The following is a 14,193-nucleotide window of genomic DNA, read 5'->3' on the forward strand; positions in this document are numbered from 1 at the left end:
TGTACCACAGCCTTGTCTAACTCAATGAAACTATGAGCCATGCTGTGTAGGGCCACCCAAGACAGACAGGTCATGGTGGAGAGTTCTGACAAAACATGGTCCACTGGAGAAGGGAATGGCAAACCACTTTAGTATTCTTGCCTTGAGAACCACATGAACAGCCTGAAAAGGCAAGATAGACACTGAAAGATGAACTCTGCAAGTCAGTAGGTGCCCAATATGATACTGAAGAAGAGTGGAGAAATAACTCCAGAAAGAAAGAAGAGATGGACCCAACGCCCAGTTGTGGATGTGACTGATGATGGAAGTAAAGTATGATGCTGTAAAGAGCAATATTGTATAGGAATCTAGAATGTTAGGTCCATGAATCAAGGTAAATTAGAAGTGGTCAAATAGGAGACAGTAAGAGTGAACATCAACATTTTAGGAATCAGTGAACTAAAATGGACTGGAATGGGCAAATTTAATTCAGATGACCATTATATCTACCACAGTGGGCAAGAATCCCTAAGAAGAAGTGGAACAGCCCTCATAATCAACAGAAGAGTGCCCCACAAGAGACAAATCAACAAAATACTTGCATGTAACCTTAAAAATGACAGAATGATCTCAGTCCTTTTCCAAGGCAAACCATTCAACATCACAGTAATCCAAGTCTATGCCCCAACCAGTAATGCTGAAGAAGCTGAAGTTGAATGGTTCTATGAAGACCTACAAGACCTTCTAGAAATAACACCCAAAAGATATCCTCTTCATTATAGGAGACTGGATACAAAAGTCAAGAGACTGGAAGTCAAGAGATACATGGAGTAACAGGCAAATTTGGCCTTGTAGTACAAAATGAAGCAGGACAAAGGCTAACAGAGTTTTGCCAAGCATTGATCACAGCAAACACCCTCTTTCAACAAAAAAAGAGAAGGTTCCACATGGACATCACCAGATGGTCAATACCGAAATCATATTGCTTATATTCTTTGCAACCAAAGATGAAGAAGCTCTATATAGTCAGCAGAAACAAGACTGGGAGCTGACTGTGGCTCAGAACATGAACTCCTTATTGCCAAATTCAGGCTTAAATTGAAAAAAGTAGGGAAAACCACTAGACCTTTCAGGTATGACCGAAAGTGGAAGAGACAAACAGATTCAAGGGATTATATCTGATAGAGTGCCTGAAGAACTATGGACGGAGGTTCATGACATTGTACAGGAGGCAGTGATCAAGACCAACCCCAAGAAAAAGAAATGTAAAAAGGCAAAATGGTTATCTGAGGAGGCCTTAAAAATAGCTGAGAGGAGAAGAGAAGTGAAAGGCAAAGGAGACAAGGAAAGATGTACCCATTTGAATGCAGAGTTCCAAAGAATAGCAAGGAGAGATAAGAAAGCCTTCCTCAGTGATTAATGCAAAGAAATAGCGGAAAACAATAGAATGTGAAAGACTAGAGATCTCTTCAAGAAAATTAGATACCAAGGGAACATTTCACGCTAAGAGGGGCACAATAAAGGACAGAAATGGTATGGACCTAACAGAAGCAAAGGATATTAAGAACAGGTGGCAAGAATACACAGAAGAACTATGCAAAGAAGATCTTTATGACCCAGATAACCATGATAGTGTGCTCACTCACCTAGAGCCAGACATCCTGGAATGTGAAGTCAAGTAGGCTTTAGGAAGCATCACTAGAAACAAAGCTAGTACAAGTGATGGAATTCCAGTTGAGCTCTTTCAAATCCTGAAAGATGATGCTGTGAAAGTGCTGCACTCAATATGCCAGCAAATTTGGAAAACTTAGTACTGGCCACAGGACTAGAAAAGGTCAGTTTTCATTCCAATCCCAAAGAAAGGTAATGCCAAAGAATGTTCAAACTATCACACAATTGGCACTAATTTCACATGCTAGCAAAGTAATGCTTAAAATTCTCCAAGACAAGCTTCAGTAGTACATGAATCATGAATTTCCAGATGTTCAAGCTGCATGCAGAAAAGGCAGAGGAACCAGAGATCAAATTGCCAACATCCGCTGGATCATGGAAAAAGCAAGAGAGTTCCAGAAAAACATCTACTTCTGCTTTATTGACTACATCAAAGCCTTTGTGTAGATCACAACAAACTGTGGAAAATTCTGAAAGAGATGGGAACACCAGACCACCTGACCTACCTCCTGAGAAATCTGTATGCAGGTCAAGAAGCAACAGTTAGAACCAGACATGCAACAATGGACTGGTTCCAAATTGGGAAAGGAGTGCATCAAGGCTGTATATTGTCACCCTGCTTATTTAACTTATATGCAGAGTACATCATGTGAAATGCTGGGCTGGATGAAGCACAAACTGGAATCAAGATTGCCAGGATAAGTATCAATAACTTCAGATATGCAGATGACACCACCCTTATGGCAAAGAGTGAAGAGGTACTAAAGAGCCTCTTGATGAAGGTGAAAGAGAATGAAAAAGTTGGCTTAAAACTCAACATTCAGAAAACTAAGATCATGGCATCTGGTCCCATCACTTCATGGCAAATAGACGGGGAAACAATGGAAAGTGACAGACTTTTATTTTCTTGGGCTTTAAAATCACTGCAAATGGTGACTGGAGCAATGAAATTAAAAGATGCTTGCTCCATGGAAGAAAAGCTATCACCAACCTAAACAACATATTATAAAGCAGAGACATTACTTTGCTGACAAAGGTCCATCTAGTCAAAGCTATGGTTTTCCCAGTAGTCATGTATGGATGTAAGAGTTCGACTAGAAAGAAAGCTGAGCACAGAAGAATTGATGATTTTGAACTGTGGTATTGGAGAAGACTCTTAAGAGTCCCTTGGACTGCAAGGAGTTCAAACCAGTCAATCCTAAAGGAAATCTGTCCTGAATATTCATTGGAAGGACTGGTGCTGAAACTCCAATACTTTGGCCACCTGATGCAAAGAACTCACTCACTGGAAAAGCCCCTGATGCTGGGAAAGATTGAAGGCAGGAGCAGAAAGGGACAACAGAGGATGTGATGGTTGAATGGCATCACCGACTTGATGGACATGAGTTTGAGTAAGCTCCGGAAGTTGGTGATGGACAGGGAAGCATGGCCTGTTGCAGTCCATGGGTTCACAAAGAGTCAAACTTGACTCGGCAACTGGACTGAACTGAACTGATGGCTCATGCTTATAGAGACAGTCCCAATTTAGAAGTCTGGGAAATTCTACTCTGGACCATGTACTATAAGACTCTTCAGTCATTAGAAGTTACAAAGACAAAAATCAGAAGACAAATGCTCGATGTGTCCAGAGGGCTTTGGTGCTCAAGCTGCAGGGTCCTGCTCCCTACAGAAGGTTGAAGGATGGACTGAGAGGGAAAACTAGAGCACAGATTAATTAAGTTCACAGGTAAACCATGCTAACATGGCATGATACTCCCTGGACAAAAATTTACAAACTACACAGTGAAAATCAACACCCCTACTCCAGTTACTTGAGATCATCATCCCTGGAGCCTCAGCTGGGGCCTGGTCATCTCCAATGAACAGTGATAAGAGTATCTAGATTCCAAGGCACCAGCTCCTGGGACAGGTGGGCTGAGGGGTTGAATCTTGAAGGCGATTCAACCACAACCCTGAGCCTCCAGGGCTTTTCCAGCACATAAGTTGGGAGAGTTGAAGGCTGAGTAGCAGTATAGCTTCTGGTCCCCAGGGGCAAAAGCACAGCCATAAAAAAAAAAAAGCATAGGTCATAAACTCTGGTGGGATGAGGGATCTGGGGGGCACTGCCATTTTCTAGCATGCTTGCATCATCACCAAAGTAAAAAAAGCTTTGAGTACAGATAAAGCTCATTGATTTAACTTCTTACTGCCTCCCTGGGGTCTCATTTAAGGCCCTTGCAAAAGATAAGCCCTTTGCTCCTAAGAATCTGTTTACCAGTAGAATGAGACCAAGTGTTAAAACCAAGTATTTGGACACATAAAAACACAAACTTACTAGAGTGCTTCTTTTTCAACTGTAACTGATTCATATGTTAATATAATGTGGTAAAAGCAAGTAAAATAAAATCTGAGGCTTTCACATTAACTGAGGTTATTTAACTTTATTATATTTTAAAATCTGAAGACTGTAAAACAGTATTTATACAAACACCTGAGGACTGTTTAACTGGGCACAGCATCTTCACACAAACAATTTGAGAAGACAGTTTAAATTAGAATTTTTGTCTTAAAACACAAAGTGAATAACATAGATGAAACCACCCTTTAAATAGTAGCATTCTCATATAAAGTACATTTGGTTTTCTAAAAAAGAAAATGTACATTCTTGCCCCTGGTGTACATTTTATTGGCATTTATAACAAATGGCTAATACTTTTAGCACAGATTCTCATAGCTTATAAACATTACACCAAAGTTATACAAAGTAATAACAATTAACATATAGCACCATTTCCCCTCAAAAGTTCTAACTTTAAAAATAAAACCCAAAATGATAAGTCAGAATTAATGCATCTTCCAAAATTTAGCAGAATAAATGGCTCAGAACTAAACAAATTAACTAACAACATTGCATAGGACAGAGAACTTCCCTGTATGGAAACCAATCTGTGGATTGTTTCTTATCCCCTGAAGACTAAGCTGAGAGGTACTAGTGATAGCAAATGATGCAAATATTTTTTCAGAATAAAAACATCCAACTATATAAATAGTTCACCATTACCTCTGTGGCAATGCAAAGTGCCATATTAAATTCAAAAAGAACAGGTTAACTTGTTTGAATACCTACAAGTATAGAATAATATATAAATACAGTATTGAATTCATATGAGGAATAAACATAGACAATAAAATATATATATTTTAAAATTTGGGCACAGGTGTCTTCATGTAAGGGCTTTCCTGATAGCTAAGTTGGTAAAGACTTCGCCTGCAATGCAGGAGACCCCGGTTCAATTCCTGGGTTGGGAAGATCCGCTGGAGAAGGGATAGTCTTCTTCATATAAAGATGTGAGAAAGAATCCCAAGTTAAATGTCTAAGCTTGGAGAAAATATGTAAAGTTTAGAAATAACAGGTATTTCATTGAAAAAATTTAATTGGACTCCATCAAAACCACCCTAGTATAATATCTCCTGCATAGAACAACTACTCTATAATTGTTCAAAATTCATCAAAAACTGATAAAAACACTTTATGAAAGTTTATAAGCTTGTTTTTTCTTTAAATATTAACAAATACAACATATAGAGCAATAGTAATGAAAGGAAGGTAATTTATATGGCTATTCCCTTTCAGGAAATTGATAGAACACAAACAGAACATTGCAGTAACAGACAAAGTATTTGAGAAAGAGATGATATCTATAGTTGCATCTTTAAATTCTCTTCTAAGGAAAACTTCGCATGAATTTCATTAGAGAGCCTGTCAGTCCCTGATACTTTCCCCTTTGGGATTTAGCTGTTTTGGTTTTATATATATACATTAACCAAAATCAAAGGTGTTTCTTTGTTTCCTGCAGGAAGTGTATTTGTAAACTCTACAATAAAATAATAAACAGAGATAAAGAACTGCCTATTTGAATATGCTAGTACTAACACGTTAATGGCTTTTAAAGAAGTAGACTGGACTTATAATAGAGTTCTGCAATTCTGGATATAATGTAGTTTTAGAGGAACTATCTACAAAACAAAAATTGCTATGAGAATAAAAATACTTTTAAATTAAAAGTTATCAAAACAACTGAAAATTATGTCTAAACTTATATATTTTTTCAATTATATTTTCCTTCTTTAAGTTTTTCAATATAATAACATAACTTTAAGGCTGGCCCCAGTTTCAGCCCCATATACTTCATAATCACATCACTTTTGAGTAGTAGCAGAGCCTTCCCATCAATTTCCTATAGAGAGAAATAAATTATACTTATTAGCACTGATTTCACATTTTGTCAAGTTACTTACATATAAGAATATGTAAATAGAGCGTAGCTGTATATTCTCAATATATATTCTCTGAGTATGCATTTATTTCCTGAAAACTATTAAAAACATAACTTATATGTGTAACATTTGAAAATTTCTAAATTCACTTCAAATTTTAACAAAAAGTAAACTTAACCTAGTATCTTTGAAGAATGGCCTTTAGCATCAAACTATCTGATTTTAAAAACTATGTGCTGAATAAAATACCACATATCTATGACAAATGGTAGATAGAAAATTATGAATGATAGAAATGAATTTCAGACAGTCATCAACTTTCTTAGAAAGGCTAGGAATGTATGTCAGCATTAATGCAAACTCTAAATGTGCTAAACAGTGTTGTCTTTATGTTGAAAGCTACTCATTTAATTATGTGAAGCTAATTAGATGCTAAAACATATTACTGATTTTCTTACAATATGAAAAAGGATACAAAAGGATACATTTGGTCATGAATTTGATTTGTTAGAAAAGACTATAAACATTATTTATCAGACACAAGGTATCCTCCTAATACTATTTATTTGCTTAATAAAACAATTTATGTTTTGGAAGTATGTTTGATTTTCCTGAGTTCCTATTTAAAATAAAGCTGCACTTAATCTTATACAGTTACTGGATTCATTGGGCATTGTAATAAGAAGGACACCATGTTACAAAGGTGGTCATTCCCTCCTATTCACAATCCCAGGGCCAAGCAGGGAGCAGATAGGGAGGAGGATCTTTGGAGCTGGTCTTACAAAGGAGAATACACCTGAGAGTGGCCATGCTGAATCATCTTCTCTTGAGAACTCAAAGACGTGTAAGTATGTTAGGGACTTGGGTACCCATTTAAAGCACAGATCCCAGCCTCTATCCTTTAAGGATCTAACTTTGGGCAAAGTGAACTCTCTCAAATATGGAAAAATCAGTTGATAGGGTTCCCCCACCATCCACACTAATCAGTAACCAACTGAAGGGCCTGCAAAGAGATAATTCAAAGTCATTACAGCAGGAAAACTGGATCAAAAGATACATTACATGTTGCCTGAAGAGGTCAGCAAGGGGGCCTGACTTCTGAGGATCTTTATGTTTCATAAACTGTATCACTTCATCCACAGACCAGGTTTCAGGGTCCTTAGAGAAGCCTTGCTTCAGGACACTGGGGTCAGGTACAGCTATATAACTTGGAGCTTCAACTGGGGGGAAAAAAGACAAATCATACTTGACCTGATCATTATCCTGAAAGAAAAGATGTTAAGCAGGGAATAATTTGATCATTCCTGGAATGTTCTGTGAAGTACCCCAGCATGGACCCAGGATTCCAAAGGTAAAATTTAGTGAAAGCCTAGATAAAGATGACCTGAGGATAGCTACCCAAGAATGTCCCACTTGACCTCCTCCAAACAACAAAAGCAACTTCAGAATGTATCCTAGAGTTTCAAAGATCATGATACAGACCAAACAATCCAAGGCCTCTTTGACCATAAGCAAATACAGAAAAAGACCTGTAACTTAGGTTAAATCAAGGTTAATCTAAGCTAATCTATTGCTCTCTTCCTTTAAGTATTTTGAAGAATTTCTCTCAATCTTCCTCCTCTTGAGAAAAGACTCAAGATTAGGTTTGAGTCTTTTACTAGCTAACTGCAATGAAAATCCAAAGAATTTACAGTTTTATAATTGTTTAAATTAATTCACTTTAATCAATAATTTTCAATAAACCGTATTATCTCTTGAGAACCAAATTAGTTCTTTTACTGAATCTCTAACCATGTATTCAATAAAGATTATTTTTAGCATCAATTTATTCTTTAAACTCCTGTCTCTCAAGGCTTAAATTCTTACTTGAATTTTGAAGAAAACAAGATTATTTTGTACTTAGTTAGGTCAGAAGCAACTTTAACATTATACGGAATACCTCTTTCAAATTTTACTGCATAGTGATAGATATTTTGGTTGAAGGTTTATATATTTAAAAAGAAATCGAAACATGAAATAATTTAAGTGCTCATACCTCAAAAAGTTATAGTTGTGCTATTCACTAAGTTGTACTCAAACTTTCTTTCTGTCCAGACACGTATTCGTTTCCTTAACCAGAGTGCCTGACTCTCTAAAGTTAGTATATGATAACAGAAGCGGGTTTGATGCTTTACTAGGAAGATTTGTTTCTCTAAACAAAGACCATCAACACAAATTTGACCTTTTCGTGTGTGTGAATTACCCAAAAGCGAACCTTTTCTTTCCTGTCATCTGTGCTCTAGCCATCTTAGGGGTATTTTAGGTATTCATCCAAGGAAAGGGCAAAGAAAACAGAAGACGTAAGAACTTGCAATGGTAAATTTTTGGTGTAGCTCAGAATTTTATATATTTTCTTTTTAAATTTTATAACTTTGATGTGAAATAAAAATTCTTTACTAAAATCTATTCTACTTTCTCCTTGAGAAGGAAATGGCAACCCACTCCAGTACCCTTGCCTGGAAAATCCCATGGACAGAGGAGCCTGGTAGGCTATACAGCCCATGGGGGTCGCAAAGAGTTGGACACGACTGAATAACTTCACTTCACTCACATCCTACTTTCTACTTGTCAGAAATAAAAATGTTGGTCTACCAAGAAACACTGCTAGGTTGTATCAACTCGAGTAAAAGTGATGATGATATAGACCATGTCATGCCTGAGGCATTCTAACAATTCAGACAGAAAAGTCTTCTCCTTTAACTCAAGAGAGACTCAATTTAATATTTAAAAAATTACTGGCAAGGCTAATCATACCTCTAAATTAACATATTTTGTGGGATTTTTTGTTTCTGTCATCAGAATCTGGTATGGGTTATGTCTTGATGTAAAAATAGGATTTCTAGTACAAAATTATAATTTTGTATTAAAAATAAAACAGCTGTGAGCCCACCTATCTATAATCTACCATGAAAAAATACTTTAATTGGGCCCATATCTTCAAGATAATCAGAGAAGGTTATAAACATTACATTAGTAGTATTATTCACATAATTATATGAAAAATAAGTAAAGTCCAGTCACGCTCTTCTCCTTAATGGCTCTGTCTTATATACACTAGGAGATCAGTAAATATTTCTGGTATAAATGAAATGAAAGTGACTTGATTTTATCCCAGATGATACTGAATTTCTTTCGTTTAATAAAAATCAATTTGTTTCATTCAAATACTGGGGTGGGGCAGGGCAGGAGGTTGTGTGAGCATCATCAGAAATCAAGGTAGACTCAGATGTAAATAACAGTTCCAACACCTTAAAGAAAATAAACTGAAATGCTTACCTATTCTCTGAAGATGTACATACAGCCCTGGAGTCAGAGTGCCTGGACTGGCCAAGCCACTTTCTAGTTGGGAGACCTTAGTTAAACGACTTCTCAGATTTCTCACCTGAAAATGTTTACCAGCACCTACATCTCAAGAAACTGCTGTAAATATGTAATGCATGAAGCAATGTAAATATTATGTGCTGGCACATAATATCAGATGGTAATGAAGATGATGATGATTTTATTACTATTAAGTAATATTATTACTATTAAGTCTTTCCACACCTAGGAAGACTAGAGGCTAGCATCCTCAAACCCCAAAACAGGCTACTTTGGCATGGTAGTGTTAGACATACATTTGGAAGTGAGATTCAGCATTAGAAGTAACCTTTAGAGCATTCTTCTAAGAAGGCCTATCTTCATAAGCTCATATAGTGAAAATATCTAAAAGCTTATAATACACTACCCCTTTATAAAATGAACATCTATCTTTAGATTCTTTACAAAAATCACTCCAAAACCAGAGACAATCTATATGGGGTATATGAGATGGGAGTGACAACATTAAATGTGTCACAGCATGTGTGCAGATGATATCCATGATAAAAGGCAAGGGAGTGAGTTGATTCCTACTTCCTTTATTCCTCAACCTTGCCTAAATGCCTATCTGGTGAAAAAAGACAAAACACTTATTCCCTCCACCCCAACATCCTTAATCTTTAAAAGGGTACAGGATAGAGCTATCTTTGCACGTGGAAGGCTATTCTGTCTCTTTCTAAATGAGTGGCAGGATGCTGTACAGTTTGTACACATCATGCTCTCCTGGTGGTTGTGAGGGAATGACTGAGAATGTGGAAAACAGGGAAATGGTTGCAGCAACAGGATGCCAGAGCGGAGATCTGGGAGCCAAGTACAGGCTGGGGCCAGGAAAGGTCTCAAGAGGGACAAGGAAGGGAGCACATCAGAATGAAGAAGGAGTGTATCCTTCCAGGCCTCAAGAGTCATGCAAGGTTTGTGAGTCCAGACAGTATCCAAGGAAATGAGAAACTACAATGGAAACTGAAATGAAAACCAATAAAATAAGAAGTCTCTATCAGAAACATGATTGGTGATCCACATCCCCAGAAACAGTTCTGTAATGCCATGAGGATTAGAACATCTGCAGCAGCTTGGCCCTGACAATGATGTGAAGGGGAGGACTCTTACCTCCTCAATTTTGACAATTTCTTCAATGTGATAAACTCAGAGGATGATGTGGGGCATGGGAACCTTAAGGGGAAAGACAAACCCATCGGATGAGAATCATTGTTTTGGAAAATACCTTCACTTTCCCTCTGCATTTCAAATTCAACTTCAAGCTGACTACTCTTGATAGATGATTTGGTCTCCACTACTTTGGGGCTTGAGGTGCATGGCACACTTTGAGAACCATTCATGGAGACTGGAGTATGAGTGCTTATAGGATTTTTTCTGACAGGACTCAAAGAATTTGCTGAACTAAGTGGTGACTTCTTGGACTCTTCAGAAAGCTTTTCCTCTTTGGCCATGCCATCTTCCTCAGAAGGTAATACTTCCTCTACAAGGAAAAAAAAAGAAGGCAATAAGAAAAAAGACAAAGGCAATTATCTTCAACAGACTTACAGTTTGAATACTACTAAAATGTCAAAAATCCCCTAAATTGGCAACAATGGTTTACTTAAGCCATGCTATAATGAACTACAAACCTCTAACACAAAGCAGATGGCCATCCCCTTCTTGATGTTTATAATAATGGACACTGTCCTGAAATCCAAATTGATTCTAATGACATCATAACTAACCCTTGCCAGTCTTGCCACCAAGACTATGAACACTTCACTAAAACATTTATTTTTACGAATACAGTTCTTACACAATTGGTTTCTAACATTTGCTTACTACTTGGGCACTTAAAAAAAAATAACCTTCACTGGAGAAATGTTTTAGGTTTTTCTATTCCTCTTTCTATAAAGCTTTTGGCAATACAAAGCTGAATGGGAAATGCTGCTATAATTGTTTTTCTTTACTCTAAGGAGAAATGACAACTGTGCATTTCTTAAGGGAATGAAGTGCTCAACAAAGCTGCCAAAGTAATAGCTAACTGCCAAACGGATTTGGCAGTTGGGAAACATACTCCCCTATTCCCAACACCAACACTCAACAGCATACATAAGTGATAGCAGAGTGACTTTTCTTCCCAATCATGCAACATGTAACTACTGTTTACCTTCAGAGGCATGCACTATTATTCTGGGTTGCTTAGGAGAGAGAGGAGCAACATAAGGCAGAGGTTGCTCAGAAGGTCGTTTGGTGATTTTCTTTTCTGTTATATCTTCTTCTACTGTTTTCAAAAAAAGAGATGTCTGTTGTAACTAATTAATATACTTAAGCATTTTTATATCAACAGCATAAAACACTTCTTTGTATATCATCTGTCTACTACAACTTCATCAATAATCAATCATTTGTTTATGAACAAGATGTGCTCATTTCATCCTATTAAATATTTCAGTGATATACAAGGGTTAAAACCATTATATCTAGGCTTCACTTATTCTAGGGTCATCATATTTTTCTAACTCTCTCAGGCAGCAATGAGGCAACTAAAAAGGCCTGAGAAAATTGCTCCCATGAACAACAAAGTTTAAGAATTCAGAGAAGTTAGAGTAGACAGAGTACAAAGAACACTCCATTTTATAGGTAACAATCCTGGCCTAGGGCTACTCTTAAAACAATTCTACTGCTTACTTATCATTCAACCAAATGCATTTCTTCTTAAAAGACCATTCTTTAAGGCATAACCCTAAAATGAATCAATATTTTGATTTAATCTCCAACTAAAAGGAAAAATAAAGTACAATAAAAATCTATAAAGTAGGATAATAGATCTTCAGAAAGGAGAGAGACTGCAATGACAAAGTACCAAAGTCAAACTTCATCTAGCTAAAAATGGCTAAAGGTCAGGAATGTCCCTTAAAATCATCTGATTAGTAATTTTTAAACATCCAGTTACTAACTGATTATGAATGAGCCTAAGAGCACTATCAACATTTGATTTTATTTTTAATCATCAACTACAAAAATCAACAGCCAAAACATATTTCAGTGAGTAGGACGTATTTCTACAATTGCGACTGTTCAATTCTAAGAAAAGAATTAACTGACATCTTTCATACCAATTTACTGATACAGAAAATTTGAACACTAAAGTATACACTTTCTACAGTTTTCTATAGGTATTTACTTCATAATTATAGCAAGATCAGAAAAAGTCTTTACTTACCTTTTATATACAACATTATAATACTTTATGAAAAGTTTATGAAGCTACTATATGGTCTACTATCTGGGATTGATACAAACATAAAATTGATTCTTGACTTCTGTTTCTGGGTACTGTAGTAAGCTAAGGCATGAAACTGTTCCTGCAGAGTAACTAGAAAAAGCCAGATAATTTACAAAGTACTTTAAAAGTCATCATAGAGAGGCACTTCCAAGATGACTGATTAAGGACTTTCCACTCCTTCATAAAACTAATGACAGCACTGGCAAAATCAATTTCTTCAAAATTCTGGATGTTAACAAAAGGCTTGAGTGAGTGAAAGCCACTCAAGTCATGTCTGACTTTCTGACTCCATGGACTGTAGCCTGCCAGGCTCCTCTGTCCATGGAATTCTCCAGGCCAGAATTCTGGAATGGGTGGCCATTCCCTTCTCCAGGGGATCTTCCCAACCCAGGGATCGAACACAGGTCTCCTGCATTGCAGGTGATTCTTTACTGTCTGAGCCACCAGGGAAGCCCAAGAATACTAGAATGGGTAGCCTATCCCTTCTCCAGGGGATAAAACAATCAAAAAAGTGTTTATTCAAGAAAAATGGCTGAATATTACAACAACAAATTCTGTGACACTTTAGCTTCCCCCATCTTAATCTCGGTTTTTCAGGAGTTTTGCAAACTAACAGCTTCGCAACTATAGTAGCTGTGAAAGCCAGCAGCCTAACACTGGAAGAGGCACAAAGCCTTTGGAATTCTACAAAAGCTCCACCCTCAGAGAACTGTCATCGAAAACCTCTGATCTCTGGGCTTGTTTTATTTGACCTAAATCAGAGCCTGCTCTGTGTGAACAGTCCTATCTCCAAAGCACTGGTCAAAAATTAAACCAAATCGAAACCAAAAAAACCACAACAGAGGCCAATGTTTAGCAGTGAAGCTCTCTGAGGCAGGATTATCAGTTGAGGTTGACAAAAAGCTTGACCAAAAGAACTGGAGAATGAGATGTCCATTAGGACACTTAGAAAAGCACCGAGCTATTCCTGCAAATCTGCAAGGCCGTATATATGTGCATGGCTTTATGAATGCTTAGGAAAGACTTTAGAAGGTCCTAATCTTTCATTTCATGACAACTTTGAAGCTCTGCACAGGAGTGTGAAGTTCCAACACACACACACACAAAAAAAAACCTTGACAAAGGCTGGAAGATATACTGTTTCTGGGCACTTAGGAAAATCCCTGTCCAATCATTAGCAGACCACTAAGGTCATAGCAAACACTCTCTTCCAACAACACAAGAGAACACACGGACATCACCAGATGGTCAACATCAAAATCAGATTGATTATATTCTTGGCAGCCAAAGATGGAGAAGCTCTATACAGTCAGCAAAAACAAGACCGGGAGCTGACTGTGGCTCAGATCATGAACGCCTTCTTGCCAAATTCAGACTGAAATTGTAGAAAGTGGGGAAAACCACTAGACCATTCAGGTATGACCTAAATCAAATCCCTTATGATTATACAGTGGAAGTGTCAAATAAATTTAAGGGACTGGATCTGATAAGAGTGCCTGATGAACTATGGACGGAGGTTTGTGACATTGTACAGGAGACAGGGATCAAGACCATCCACAGGAAAAGAAATGCAAAAAAGCAAAATGGCTGTCTGAGGAGGCCTTACAAATAGCTGTGAAAAG

At 37.2% G+C, this 14,193-nt stretch overlaps 1 protein-coding gene across 3 annotated transcripts in view; it reads right to left on the reverse strand.

Moving 5' to 3' along the window:
• Positions 1–4,055: 4,055 nt before the first annotated feature.
• The window catches only part of SCML2 (Scm polycomb group protein like 2), a 112,686-nt gene continuing 102,548 nt past the window's right edge, over positions 4,056–14,193 (reverse strand). For 2 of the 3 annotated variants that reach the window (XM_060407401.1, XM_060407400.1), the window contains 3 exons: positions 11,453–11,566; positions 10,529–10,783; positions 4,056–7,127 (listed from right to left, as the gene is read on the reverse strand). In XM_060407401.1, the coding sequence (XP_060263384.1) occupies positions 6,817–7,127; positions 10,529–10,783; positions 11,453–11,566 (680 nt within the window). In that variant the 3' untranslated portion in view covers positions 4,056–6,816. The remainder of the gene's footprint in view (positions 7,128–10,528; positions 10,784–11,452; positions 11,567–14,193) is intronic. The other variant, XM_015104816.3, reaches the window with a different exon arrangement.

Source organism: Ovis aries, chromosome X (assembly GCF_016772045.2).
Source record: "Ovis aries strain OAR_USU_Benz2616 breed Rambouillet chromosome X, ARS-UI_Ramb_v3.0, whole genome shotgun sequence".
Classification (NCBI taxonomy): domain Eukaryota; kingdom Metazoa; phylum Chordata; class Mammalia; order Artiodactyla; family Bovidae; genus Ovis; species Ovis aries.